Source organism: Nymphalis io, chromosome 26 (genome assembly GCF_905147045.1).
Source record: "Nymphalis io chromosome 26, ilAglIoxx1.1, whole genome shotgun sequence".
Lineage (NCBI taxonomy): Eukaryota > Metazoa > Arthropoda > Insecta > Lepidoptera > Nymphalidae > Nymphalis > Nymphalis io.
The window spans coordinates 3,601,557-3,617,289 of record NC_065913.1 but is presented as its reverse complement, the minus strand read 5'-3'; the positions used below and the strand labels follow the sequence as shown (position 1 = coordinate 3,617,289).

At 33.9% G+C, this 15,733-nt stretch overlaps 1 protein-coding gene across 4 annotated transcripts in view; it reads right to left on the bottom strand.

The window, feature by feature from the left end:
• LOC126778418 (uncharacterized) overlaps nucleotides 1–15,733 on the bottom strand; it is a 31,288-nt gene that overhangs the window by 13,703 nt on the left and 1,852 nt on the right. For all 4 annotated transcript variants that reach the window (XM_050501921.1, XM_050501922.1, XM_050501920.1 and 1 more), the window contains 4 exons: nucleotides 15,310–15,429; nucleotides 1,495–1,611; nucleotides 685–1,417; nucleotides 11–107 (listed from right to left, as the gene is read on the bottom strand). In XM_050501921.1, coding sequence (XP_050357878.1) covers nucleotides 11–107; nucleotides 685–1,417; nucleotides 1,495–1,611; nucleotides 15,310–15,429 — 1,067 coding nt within the window. The remainder of the gene's footprint in view (nucleotides 1–10; nucleotides 108–684; nucleotides 1,418–1,494; nucleotides 1,612–15,309; nucleotides 15,430–15,733) is intronic.

Sequence of the window (15,733 nt, the reverse complement as noted above, 5' to 3'; positions counted from 1 at the left end):
TTGTTCCCACCTTCCTTGTCTCCGGGGAGAATCTTGTCTGCCATGAGGCGGCATCCCTCTCGGAACGACTCTGCTTGGAGACGAACAGCTTGCGACTCGCCTGTCCACTATTTAATCGATAACGTATATATTAGGTGATAGTACTTATTTAGAAAATAAAGTTTATAATTTTTCATATTTTAATCGAAATTTTCAATATTTTGTACTTAAACAATACAACTGTTTTTTATGGTTTTCTTGACCGTAATTTAGACTGTAATGTCAATATGTACTCGATGATGGCGCGAGGAAACTTATCAAATGCCGATTTAATCCTGCTTTTAAGGAGTTTGCGACATGGCTGTGCGCATTATGAAGCTATTTGCGAGCAGTTAAGGGATTTCAACCGTTAAAAAATACCAATACGTCAGCTATTAAATATTAAAAAGAAATATGCAGATATTTCCGCATATTTAATTATATATTATCTATATATAAGCAAATCCTATGTAAAATACATTTTTCTTATCTACCTGTGCGAAACCGGGACGATTAGCTTTTAAGATAATTACTTAAGAAATATAATTAGAAAGATAATATATATTTTAATTCGAATAATATAAATTTACTATTAAGAAAATTTAGACATAAATATTAATATATAATATTTTAAATATTCTCAAAATTTCTATATGTATGTCTTACTCGGTGAATGCGTAGGGGGTGAGACTCTTCTACCACGCGTATACTCTTCTTGCTTAACTTGCGGAGAGATTCTCCTATGAGATGGCGAAGGCTTCCTTAAAGGCGACATTTTACTGCCTGGAGGAGACACTTGTCTGACTTGGGCAGGTTGTCTGCCGGGTGGTGAGAATCGCCTACCATGCGGTGAGATGAGTCTTTCTGTGGGCATAATAGGTCTACCAGACGGGGAAAGCCGTCTCACAGACGGTGACAATCTCCTACCTGGTGACACGTGCCTCCCACTTGGAGGAATATGTCTAGCGGATGGTGAAATTCGCCTTTCACTTGGCGAAATGTCTCTGGTAGAAAGCATCGCTGTCCTATTCGGTGGCGAGCTATGCCTTCCCGGTGAAACCCTTCGTCCAGGCGAACGCCTGTCAGGGTAAACAGATTGTCTGCCAGGAGGCGAAATCCTTCTACCTGGAGATCTGCGACCGGGCAATATACTCCTGCCTGCGTGCGAAACATCTCTATCTGAAGGCGAAATTCGTCTTTCATGTGCCATATCTCTACCGTAAGCTCTCCGTGGCGGCGAAAATTGCCTACTCTTATCATATGCCTTGTAGGGGTCTTCTGATTTGGAAGGAACTTCTGGCATTGACTTTATTAGATTCACTTGAGGATACTTCCTATCATCATATAACTTCTTATCATAAACTACCATTGAGGGTTTTTCAAATTGCTTTTGTTGTTGCTGAAAATACAAATTTATAATTAATATTTAAAAGGCATTGTTTACAATAAAGAGAATTAATTATTTCATTAAGGCACCTGTGAGCCCCAGTGCGATGGTTGAATCTGCACGGGATAGTTTCCAGATCCTTGGCTGTGAATAGAAGCTACATCGTACTGACTGGGGCCTTGAAAGTTGTCTTTCATTATTGTTACCTGACAAATAGAGAATTACTTAAAAAAAAGTAGTGCCGAGATGGTCCAGTTGTTGGAACTCGTGAATCTAAAACACGGCAAAGCACCACCGATGCCTTAGACCAGCAACAGGACATTTACAGCCTTACTTTATAAAATTAAAATTATTTTGTAATTTATAATTAGTAAGAGCCGAGATGGCCCAGTGGTTAAAACGCGTGAATAATAATAATAATAATAATTATCATTTATTTGCATGAAACATAGTTTTACAGATGTTATGATTTCTAAATAAGTATCTAATACATTTCGCCCACGATAGGCACGCAAATATATTTGTTAACAAGTAATTAATATTAAATACAGATCACACTAATTGTACATTAAAATAAACAATAATTAATTAAATTCAATGATTTACTTAAGTTTATACATTTAAGTGCATAGTTAAATCATAAAATATACATTTACTTTATTTAAAATAGGCAGACACCCTTAGGGTCCGTTCACACAGACCGGCTCGGAGAGGAGAGCAGATTTTTATCACGTTGGAAACAGTGTTTTGAGTGATTGTAGTAAAGTTTATTTTTGCATTTGCACCTTTTTTGTCATTAAAAATGCCTGAACGCGCTTCGTGTGAAGTAATAAAAGGAGCCGACCGGCTCCGCTTGCGTGCTCTTTCTCGCTCGCACCCGCTTTCAGATCTCTTCCAGCCGGTCGATGTGAAATAGTTGGCGGCTCCGCTCCGGCCAATTCCAAGCGTATACGACCCGGTCTGTGTGAAAAGAAAAAAGCAGGCCGATGCTCTCCGAGCCGGTCTGTGTGAACGGACCCTTAACCGTCAAATCGTCATGGTTCAAAACCGGCTCGAAATGTAGATTCTACCGAGAACCGACAAGGAAATTAATTCACTTATATTAAAAGCATCCCTTGTTAACCATACTTTGAGGATAAAGTTTTTGTAAGCGTTGGTATTTCTAACATAAAAAAATAATATTATCCAAAATTATCCACTTACTAAAGTTGAATGAATCATCAAATTCATTAATTATTCATTCATTCAATACATACTTGAATTTTTAAATATTCATTTATATAGTAAATATTTTTATTTAATAACTATTTTTTAAGCTTAGACCTTAGTTACCTTAATGGTAACTCATTTAAGCTTTTTGGTATATTATTAAATATTTTGATGCACATTACGTAGGAATTTATTTGGAACAGAGCACAATGACAAGGTGGTATCAATAACCTAGTAGGATCTCTTAATCCAATCCTGCTTCTATCACCTGCTTTTTCGAATAAATGTGGATATTTTTTTACAAACATGACTACATCCATTATATACAATCCAGCTAGTGTCAAGATTTTGTTAACTTTAAAAATCGGTCTACATGAATCTAAAGGTTGAATTTCAAAAATAGCCCGTATACACTTTTTCTGACAGATAAAAGCATTATTAAAATTAGTAGAATTTTATGGAAATTAAGCCATAATTTAATAAAGAAACAACATATCCATATGTAACGTAACTTAATTATATTAACTTTAAACGGATACAATCATCATGGCGCCCGAGCATTTTGCATTTTAGAATTAATAATTTAGAAAATAGATTTACTATCCATTTTGTACGACTATATTTTAATAATATGGGTACTTTTTCTGACTTCCGGAGCCCTATTCTTTAGAGGTTTCTTTTATTTCTATTTTTCCATCTCTACAGATTTTTATTTTTATTTGCCTCTTTAGAATCTTCAATTTAACTAAACAATTTTAAAACCCTTCACCCACATTAAAAATTATAAAAAAAATATTACAATTTGTCGCCTGTCAGCAGGGACTTGAAACATTACTTGCCCTGGATTTTGATATTGTACTATGTATAATTGTTTTGATATAACACTTTTGTACTAAATACTAATGTTAAGTATTTATGTCATTTGAATGCCAAGTTTATATTTTGTACAGTTTTGATTTGAAGTTTTAATTGTATTATCACAAATAATTAATATTTTGGACATAACCATGGCGGATGGAGACGATAACATGACTTTAAAACCTTCTACTTTTGATACTTGTGATAAGAATTCCCTTATCATAATGAACGTTGACCATTCTCAGATTTTAGAAACAAACACTTCTCAGACTAAGCCGAGAGACAATTCTTTAACAACACTTTATCTATGAGCAATCATAAACAACCTCAATATTATAAGAGACCAGATTTGTCTAAGTTTAAACATAAGTTTAACGGTAAAACGTGTATACGTGAATTTTTGTTAACATTTTATTTGTTGGAGTCGAGATATTTATATTGATCAAATATTGCCATCATTTACTGAAGTTCTTACTGACATTGCACTTAAGTGGTTTAGATCTGTGAATGAATGAAGTGAACTACGAGTTCACTTAATTCTTGGAAACATCTTAAATTAGAATTGTTGAACCGTTTTGATAAATCAAATGATTTTGATTACCAGTTGGAATATAATTTAAGAATTAGAAAACAAAAACAAAATGAAACCTTATCAGATTTCATTATTGAAATAGTTGATATGTCAAATAGATTAACTTGTCCTTTATCTGAAAATACTATTTTAGAGATTTTGAAACATAATATATTGCCTACAAATGAACTACCAAATAAATTGAGTTAACTACTCATTCATTGGATTCTATCGATAGTTTAGTTAAACTTTCAAAGCAGATTGATGAATTTTCTAATAATAATAAATGTAATAAAAAATCAGAAATATATTAATTCAGTTTAAACATTTACATGTTTAAAATGTAAAGAAGTTGGCCATACTTATAAAAACTATAAAAATATACCAAGTAGTATGTGTTTTAAATGTGGTAAATTAAATGTTATCACTAAATCTTATAAAAATTGTAATCTTTCAAAAAACGAGTAAAGTTTTGTCAAACACAAGTTCTTAATAAAGAATCAGTTGAACCGAAAACCGAAACAGCCTGTGAATGTCCCACTGATGGGCTAAAGGCCTCCTCTCCTCATTTTGAGGAGAAGGTTGAAGAATCAGTTGATTTGACAAAAATTAAATTCTCTAAACCTAATGCTTCTGAAATTCGTAAAGATGCTTTCTAATTGGTGTAACACAGTAACAGCCTGTAAATGTCCCACTGCTGGGCTAAGGCCTCCTCTCCCTTTTTTTTTTGAGGAGAAGGTAATTTAATTGGTGTAATTACTTAAAACTATTTCTTTCAATGAATAAATTTGCTCCAATTTTATTTACAAAAAATAGCGACACACGTCCATTTTTAAAATTTCAAGTTTATGGTAAATCATTTACTGGTTTAGTAGATAGTGGTGCTAATAAGAACGTACAAGATTCTAATAGTCATTTCCTATTTCTCAATTTAGGACTCAAACTTGAGACTAGTTGTCATAAAGCTTGTACTGCTGATGGTAGTTCACACGATGTTTTGAGTACTATAGATATTCCAATTACTTGTGACAATGTAACTCGAATTGTAGAATTCATGGTGGTTCCTTCTAAGTTAATTATATTATTCTAGGATTTGATTTTTGGCTTGCATTTAATTTAGCTTATGAATTATTTAAAAATATAACATTTGAAAATAAACTTATAAACAATAATTCTATAATTATAAATTCTGTAACTTCTGCTGTTCAACTTTCTTCTTCTGAGAAAGAACAATTTAATAATATTATAAAACTTTTTGAAGAAATTTCTTATGAAAAGAAAGGACAAGACAACACATTTAACAAAACATAAAATTATCAACTGTTGGTGATCCTATTAAACAACGCTATTGGCCTATTAGTCCTGCTAAACAAAAAGAACTTTATGATGAAGTTCAAGTTTTGCTTAGAGATGGTATTATTCAATCTTCTAAATCTCCTTGGTATCCTCCAGTTTTAGCTGTCACTAAAAAAGATGGTGGTATAAGACTGTTTAGATTCAAGAAAATTAAATTCTATTACTATTAAAGATTCATATCCTTTACCTTACACATCGCGAATTTTGGATAATTTGCGTGGTGCTCAGTTTATCACAGCAATAGATTTGTCTAAAGCTTTTCTACAAAATCCTTTAGAAGAAACTTCCAGAGAGAAGACTGCCTTCGTAATTCCTGGAAAGGGATTGCTCGATTTTGTTCGTATGCCCTTCGGTTTATCTAATGCTCCTGCAGAACTACAAAGATTGGTAGATAAACTTTTTGGTGTAGAATTCGATTCTAATGTATTTGTGTATTAAGATGATTTAATAGCAATTTCTAGTGATTTTCAAACTCATTTAAGTCTTTTATGTATAATTTATCATAAATTAAAAGATACTGGTTTAACTATTAATTTGAAAAAATGAGAATTTTGTAAAGAACGGTTAAGTTACTTAGGCTATGTTTTTGATAGTAATGGTTTACATACAGATCCTTCTAAGTTGACTGTAATAAAAAAATTTTCTTCGTCCTACAACTGTAAAACAAGTACGTAGTTTTCTTGGTATGCGTTATCGTAGATTTATAGAAAAATTTGCTGATATTGCTAATCCTTTAACTAATCTTACTCGTGGTAGTAGAAATAGTAAACGTGCCGTTGAATGGAATTCATATTGTGAAAACTCATTTATAAAACTTAAACAAGCTTTACTAACTGTTCCTGTATTAACTTGTCCAGATTTTAATAAAACATTTTTTCTGCATTGTGATGCTTAGCTCTTATGCTATTGGTAGTGTATTGTGTCAAAAAGATGATAATGATAACCAACATCCGGTTGCATTTTATTCTAGAACATTTAATAAATGTAAAATTAAGTACAGTACTACTGAAAAAGAACTTCTTGCTATATTAGATTCAATCGAACATTTTAGAAGGTGTTGTTTGCTTTTCGGTGAAGGAAAACATCGTGAGGAAACCTGCATGTGTCTAATTTCATCGAAAATTCTGCCACATGTGTATTCTACCAACCCGCACTGGAGCAGCGTGGTGGAATAAGCTCCAAACCTTCTCCTCAAAAAAGGGAGGCCTTAGCCCAGCAGTGGGACATTTACAGGCTGTTACTGTTACTGTGAACATTTTAGACCCTATATTGAAGGTATGGAATTTACTGTGATTACAGATCATGCTAGTTTAGATGGTTACTACATTTAAATAATCCAAACGGACGCTTAGCGCGTTGGGCAGCTCGTATATTTCAATTTACTTTCAATATAATTCATAAAAAAGGCAGCTTACATGTTGTGCCTGATACATTATCTCGTATTCAAATTAATGCTATTGATATTCCATTGGAAATAACTTAACCCGATGAAGAAATTGATGATCCTTGGTATCATAAATATTTGTAGGTTGTCAAAAATATCCTTTAAGATATAAAAATTAGAGTTGAAAACAATCTTCTTTATAGATTTTGTAAGCCTAAATTTCAATTACATAATAATTTAGCTTGGAAAATAGTTATTCCAAAAGAAAATGTTATTGAAACTATTCATAATAATCATGATTCCTTAGATTCAAGTCATTTAGGTATTTATAAAACTTTAAATAAGTTAAAACTTCACTATTATTGGCCTAATATGTTTAAAGATGTAAAAGAATACATTTCAAATTGATGAGTATTCTAATGCTCCACCTTTTGGTATAATGACTAATCCAGAGATTGTTTCTATGCTTATGCTATCTATTGATATAGTTGGTCCATTGCCTAAAACTTATTCTGGTCAACGATACATTTTTACGGTATTGGATGTATTTACTAAATATTGTTGGTTAAATCCATTTGTAGATTCTTAGAAAAAAATATCTTTCTTAAATTTGGTTTTTTTTTTTTATATGTCCGGGATGGCAAATGACTCTACTCCACCTGATGGTAAGTGATAGTAGAGTCCAAACGCGACGACGGCCAGTACAGTCGGGAAGAATGTTCTGTACTAGCCGTCAGCGCCTTGCCGGCCCGCAAGATGCCTCTTCACGCCTCGTTTGAAGGAACCCGGGTTGTAAGAGGAGGGGAACACGTGAGCTGGTAAGGAATTCCATTTTTTGGTAGTGCGACAAAGAAAGGAGTTGCCAAATTTCTTTGTGCGCGATGGAATTGACGTCACAGTTAGGCGGTGACATCGAGAACCAGCTCGCGTGGACTTAAGAAGGAAGGGGGAAGCAGGAATTAGAGAGAATAATTCCTCAGAGCACTCGCCGTGATACAGTCGATAGAAAGCGCTCAGTGCTGCTATCTCGCGACGCAATTGTAAAGGTTCAAGGGGGTTTGTGACCTTTACGTCGCCAATAAAAGGTTCAAGGGTGTTTGTGACCTTTACGTCGCCAATAATGCGTACTGCACGTCGCTGCAACCGGTCCAAGGCCTCCAGTAGGTACTTAGCGGAGCCATCCCAAAGGTGCGAGCAATATTCAACGCAAGACCGTACCTGTGTTTTGTACAGCAGGCACAGTTGTTGTGGCGTCAAAAAACGCCGCACCTTGTTCAGAACTCCGAGTTTCCGTGAAGCTGTTTTTATAATAGCCTCGATGTAATCCCTTGGACTAAGGTCGCAGCGAACGTCCATCCCCAGCATGGCGATTTTGCTTTGTATCATCAGCGGTGTGCCACAGAGGGAGGTATGAGGGTAAAATGGTGACTTTTTCGCTGTGAGAGCGCATACCTGTGTTTTCTTGGCATTAAACTCAACAAGATTATCAGGACCCCATTTGGCAATGAGCTGTAACGTCCTATCGAGTTCAATGACAAGATTCTCCCGCCTCTCCTAAGTTTCCGCCCGCCCAGCCACTGCGCGTCCGTGGTATCCACCATGCACTGTACTATCATCTGCATAGCAATGTATGTTCCCAAGGGAGAGCATATCATTGATATGCAAAAGAAAGAGTGTGGGAGATAGCACAGATCCCTGGAGGACCCCAGCATTCACTACATAGAATTGTGAAGCGCAACCATCTACTAAAACATGAAGGCTACGCTTGTGTAGGAAGCTGGCAATCCAGGTGCATAGCTGAGCAGGCAGACCATATGCCGGTAGCTTGGAGAGAAGACTCCTGTGCCAGACCCTGTCGAAAGCCTTGGAGATATCGAGGCTGACAGCCAACGATTCTCCATGCTTGTCGATCACCTGTGGACCGTTTTGGTCAAAACCCGTACTGACGATCATTAATTAGACAGTGATCTTCTAGGTGATGGATCAGTTGGTTGTTTAGAATCCGTTCCATCACCTTACAAAGTACTGAGGTGATAGCTATTGGTCGATAATTTGCCGGGTCAGACCGATCCCCTTTTTTGGGAACCGCTTGCACATTAGCTCTTCTCCAAGCCTCCGGCACACATCCCGAAGAGAGAAAAAGTTGGAACAGGCGCGTTAACACAGGAGACAGCTCCGCCGCGCACTTCTTCAGCACAATGGCTGGTATTCCATCAGGACCGCTAGCTTTCCGTATATCAAGTGATTGCAGCTCCGCACGCACATCACGTTGCTTGATTTTGATGTCAGGCATCGTGTGGCCACATGAAGGTATTGTTGGTGGCTGCGCATTACAATTATCGATCACAGAGTTGGCAGCAAAGAGTTTAGCCGGGAGGTCGGCTTTCTCCTGCGGACTGTTAGCTAGCGATCCGTCCGGATTTCTGAGCGGTGGCAGCGATTTTTTGTACATTTTGCACATTTGGTTGTACATATATTATAATTTGTGATAATGGAACTCAATTCACATCAAAACATTTTGTAGAATTTTTGAAAAGTTTTAATGTAACCAAAATATTTTATAACACTTTGTATACGCCTCAGAATAATCCTGTGGAACGTTATCATAAAACTCTAGAAACTTGCATAGCTTGTTTTGTTCATGATGACCACTGAACTTGGTCAAAATATTTAAATGACATTTAATTAGCTTTGAATAGTAGTGTGGCGAGTGCACAATGCGTCTAAACGCAGCACAAACATCACCTGATCAACTACGTCATTGATCAGGTGATGTTGCAGTGGTCTGATGTATGTCGTCACACGTATGGATACGCCCCTTCGGCAATATGGTCGCATGCGCATCTATTGTCCTCGCAGCGACGTCACACGCTTGACCACACCCCCAGCAAGATGGCCGCATGCATCGCTTTTGTTTTCGCCTAGGAGGAGGTCCCAAAAGTGGCAAGCACGCGTGGTGGTCATCGTGAGAGGGGAATGCCTATATAAGCGCTGTTGTTGTTGTTTATTTTTAATAAATTAATTATTTCAACTATTTTTACTGTACGCTCTAATGTAAACATTGTTGACTTGTCACAATAAATAACTCTTAAAGTCTGCCGGAGTTTTTAATTGGTGGTTAAGCTGCGATCCTCTTCACTGGTGACCCCGACGTGATTTTTTATTCAGTAGTATAAATTTAGCTACTGAATTTACTCCTAATCTTCTAATGTTTGGTCGTGAAGTTGTAATTGATGCTTCATTACATCGTTTCAGTAATTCAATCACAGATTTGAATGAGCTTGAAGTTGGTAACCAACATACTTATGCAGTAACTTTGGATTCCGTAAGTTCAATTTTTGATTTAGTAACCAAATCTTTATTTAAAGCTTATAAAAAGAATGCTTTCTTATATAATAAAGGAAGCAAAGTCATTTCTTATGGGTCAGGTGATATAGTTTGGAGAAGAAATTTTGTCTTGTCTAATGGTTCACAATATTTTTCGGCGAAACTTGCTCCTAAGTTTATTAAATCTCAAATAATAGAGAAGATTTCTAATATTTTTTATATTTTGAAAGATTAAGAGAAATGTACTATTGGTCGTTATCATGTTAAAGATATTATTAAAATACAATTTTGGTATAACTAAAATATTTTGTAGTTATATTTAAGTTTGGAATAAATATGGCTTTGTTAGAGAAGAATGAGCGAGAGGTATGATTGAAAGTTCGCCATAAACTTGTGAGTTGATTGAGTGATAGGATTCCAATTTGAATATCTTTCTACAAATATATTTTTTTAAAGTTCAGCTTAGGACATTTTGGTTTTCAAAATAAAATGATTCCATTTATTTCTTTGACTCAAAAGATCTTATATATTTTGTTTGTTATATTTTTTTTACAATATATTTTTGTGTTTGTTTAAACTTTTGTAAACATATTGTTTATTTGTTATTGTAAATAACATTTTTGTAGTTTTGTTGAACATTATTATTATTATTATTAAATAACATTATTGCACACTCACAACGAAAAAAGAAAAGACAAACACAAGTAAAAAAAAAGAAAAACAAAAGTTCAAGAGAAGCCATGTTATATAAATAAAATTGCATTATTACATATTTTAGTAATAAGTAATTTTTAGTTAAAGTTTTGTTAGAAATAATACTTAGAATTGGATTATTGATCTTTATTGAAACATTTTGTTTTATTTTGTTCTGTGCTCGGAAAACTGTTAATGTTGGGCCGGTCACAGACTCAATTTTTTTTTTTAGTAGTTTTGTTTAACTGTGTTCGGAAAGCTGATGGTGTAGAGTCGGTCACAGTACAAAACAGTTCTGTGTTCGGAAAGTCGTATAGTGTTGCGTCGGCCACGTTAGTCATATTTCTTTGTTTTATTAACAAAAACAAATTTTGATCTGGTGGTATGGTATACTGTAACTTTTGAATATATTCCTTAGACCCAATATTTTATCAAATTTTCCATCTTTCGAGTAAAGTAAAACTTTAGACATATTTACTCTAAATTAAGACAAGTTTTATTGGACTACTCATTACTTTCGAGTGATGCTATATTGATTCCTTATCTCCAAGGTTAAGGTGTTTAATGAATACTTTTACTTAATTCCTTGTTAAAAATAGTTTTATTGAACAACTTTTGCTCTCTCTCGAGAGAAACTATATTGAAATCTCATCTCCAAGGTAGAATGTTGGTATAGCATATATATATATATATATCTATTTTATTATATATTTACTTTTTCTTAGAAATAACATTTGTTATAGTTTTGTAGCTAAGTTAGTTTACAATTTTCCATCTTCTTTAATAGAGTTTCATATTGCTTATGTCACTTTATTGTTTTGTTCGATAGAGTCGATCTCTACTCTTTTTGTAGAGTCTGATAAAAGAGTCTCTCAGAGCGAGCTCCTCTTTTATTTTTTGGTTGGGGGGTAATGTAACGTAGTTTTGGCGTACGTTACATGGTTGCTTTGCTTTAAAATAAATACGACAAATTTATTAAAATTTATAACCTAAAACATTAGTTGTCATGTGTCAATTGACTTTGACAGGTGCAACTATAATTATGTTTATACAATATTTGAAAAATACCGTCGTCTCGTCATAATGCAAATTTTTATGCATTATGCATTTTCGAACTAATTTTAATTTATTATCTTTGAGATGCTCTTTGACATTTGTCTAAGACTTCACTTTCCTTCCAGTCATTAGGTCGTAATGGTGACCTAAATTAGTTTTTGCAGTTTTTGTAACTTTTATTTTTTGTAAACTTATAATATTGTTTAAAAGTACTGTTTTCATGAACAATATTCCACATTTTGGTTAAATTAATTATAATTCATATTGGATTTTTTAAATAATCGTGGATTTGATATTATTCTGGTACACCTCGTGGGAATAAAATTCGTATTGGATTCTTAAGAAAGCTACCCATGGAAGATTTATTTCAAGATGTCTTCATGATATTCTTTGGAAAGACTTTAAGGAGGTTTAAACTTTAATTAAGTAACTTAAAGAATTGGACTATGGTATGTAATTTCTACATATTATTTTCGCCGCTGTATTGGAACCGCGTGTGATTTATATAAACTGTAATTTAATGTTTTATTTAAAAAAAAAGTTGGCATTCAAAGGATTAAAAAAAAAATTACATATTGTAACTTTGTATTTAGTTTAGAAAATTATACTTTGATATTATTTATATTTATAACATTAATTTTGCATTCATTTAAATAAGAACTTATTGTTTCGTTAAACTTATTTTGTAAAATTTCACTATGGCACTTGTTAAGAATAAAAAAAAAAGGTTTTTTTTGTAACTTAATTATATTAACTTTAAACGGATATAATCATCCTGGCGCCCGAGCATTTTGCATTTTGGAATTAATAATTTAGAAAATAGATTTACTATCCATTTGGTACATCTTGTAATCATATGGGTACTTTTTCTGACTTCCGGAGCCCTATTCTTTAGAGGTTTGTTTAATTTCTATTTTTCCATCTCTACCGATTTTTATTTTATTTGCCTCTAGAATCTTAAATTTAACTTAACAATTTTAAAACCGTACACCCATATAAAAATTTAATATTACACATAATATGCAGTGAGAGCAGCATCTTTGTCAACAGTACATTGTAGTTTGCGAAGAGCATATACAAACTTATTTATTCTAGAAGTAAAATTACTTATATGCAGTTTCCAATCATAATGATGAAAATTTAATTAAAATAAATTACATCAAGAAATTTTACATCATTTTTTTCTTCAAGTTCCATTCCACGATAACCAATTTTTAGTTTTATTTTTTTAGTTTTAGTTTTATTTGAAAAATGGACAAATCGGGTTTTATTATATATATTTTATATATAAGATTCTAGCCAAGACAACACTGATTCTACAGCTTTATTTACATCATCCTCAAAGGCGACCTTTGTTTTAGTATGAGGTACAGCTAACACTATGTCTTCGGCAAATAGAACACATTGATATTTTATAACATTGGGTAAATCGTTAATATGTATACGTTGGTACTACTATTGGACTACTATTGGACTGCCTCGTTGGTCTAGTGGCTTGATATAAGGCCGCAGACCCGGAGGTCCTGGGTTCAATTCCCAGGTCGGGCCAATAAAAAGTTATTGGGTTTTTCTGTCAGAAAAATTCTCAGTACGAGCCGGAGTCTGGAAGTTGCAAGTGTGAACACTCCCGTGCCTCGGAAAACACGTAAAGCCGTTTGTCCTGCGCCTGAACTCTTTCCGGTCGTGTCGGATTGCCGTCCCATCGGATTATGAGAGTTAGGGAATATAGAGTGCACCTGTGTTTGCGCGCACACTTGTGCACTATAATATCTCCTGCGTAGTTGGCTAATCTCTCTTGAGATTGGCCGCCGTGGTCGAAATCGGTCTGGAGGACATTATTATTATTTATTATTACTATTGGCACTTTTTTGTTAATATTTTCTGTTATAGTTTTTACAAGGGCAAAAGCTGCTAAAGTCGTTGATTTGTTTTTTTGAAATCCATTTTGTTCTAAAAAATCCGTTAATCTATTGTACTATGACATTTTCAAAAATTTATATCATTGCGATCACCTTTTTTATATATTGGATTTATGATAGATATTTTTAATTTATCTGGAAAAGTTCCTTTTGAAAAAGAGAGATTTATTAAATGCGATAGAATAGGTGCTATAATATATATACATTTTTCAGGACGCTCGTACATATATTGTCATTGCCTACAGATTTAGAGTTTTTTAGTTTACCTATTATATATATTCACTACTTCCACGTTTGATGTTAGATACAAGAATATGCTAGAACTAACGTCGTTTATTGCAAAAGAATACTTTGGTTTATTATCTGGAATCTTAAGCGATGATCGTGAGTTCAAACCCCAGCAAGCAACACTGAATTTTCATGTGCTTAAATTGTGATAATAATTCATCTCGTGCTATACGGTGAAGGAAAACATTGGTGAGGTAACCTGCATGTGTCTAATTTCACTGGAATTCTGTCACATGTGTATTCCACCAACCCGCATTGGAGCAGCGTGGTGGAATAATCTCCTTACCTTCTCCTCAAAAATGGAGAAGAGGCCACAGTCCAGCAATGGGACATTCACAGGCAGTTACTGTACTGTATAATTAGTATAAAGAAAAGTATAAAAGTTTCGAGTTATTTATGGTAATACTATTGACTATGGTAGTAACCCGCGGAATAAATACTATAAAAAATGTATTTTTTTTATAGAATAGGAAGGCGGACGAGCATATGGGCCACCTGATGGTAAGTGGTCACCAACACCCATAGACATTGGCATTGTAAGAAATGTTAACCATCGCTTACATCATCAATGCGCCACCAACCTTGGGAACCAAGATGTTATGTACCTTGTACCTGTAATTACACTGCATCACTCACCCTTCAAACCGGAACACAACAATACCAAGTACTGCTGTTTTGCGGTGGAATATCTGATGAGCGGGTGGTACCTACCCAGACGAGCTTGCACAAAGCTCTACCACCAGTAAATACATTTATAAAGTTTACATCGTGATACGTAGATTTGATCAGCGGTACTCAACCTACAGCCCGCCGGACTCTTGGGATTGGCTCACACAGTGGTACTTTATTATCAACTATTTTAAATTTCAAAGGTTTTTGTTTACTCCTAAATATTTTTTTATCATCTGCAATCGACCCCTTAGGTTTTAATCAGATTTGTTGATTGAGCTTTTTTCAATTCTTAAATAATTTGAATTTACTGCCTATGACCAAGGACACTGCAGTGTTTGAAACGATAAAAAAAATGTTAAAATATACGCGATAATTGTTTAGTTTAATGTGTAACATCCCGAAACCTAAGAAATCATTATCTACATATTTTTTGAAACACATGTTTGTGGCCCCTATAAAGAAAAGGTTGAGTATCCCTCGATTATATAGATTTTCAATAATACAACCAATATTCGTGATTTTTTCAACAAACCACAAATGAATAATTGATAGTAATAATCAATTTTCTAACCGGTTTCTCCGTCTGCATTTCGTAGTTCTGAGTCGAATATCTGCTGGACTGGAATGGTCGACTAGCCACCGGGATTTCTTTCAAAGTAGATGGAATGTTCCTTTGGTATGTTTCCTTGGGCTGTAATGTAAATATATATATTTTTAATTTCAATTAAACTTTTAATATCATTTTTGATTTCATCATATGAGGATGTTATTCTATTTATATCGGATTCATACTATTTAATAATTGCTAGGTCCAACTGACAAGACATTGTTACCACCATTTAATGAGTAATAAAACATTGCTGAAAACCAGATATAGTCATGTTAATATTACACTAAATTGTTTTTTTTCAATCTTCACATATATATATATAGTAGATTAGTAAGTTTTATATATATATATATATAAGTTTTATATATATATATATATATATATA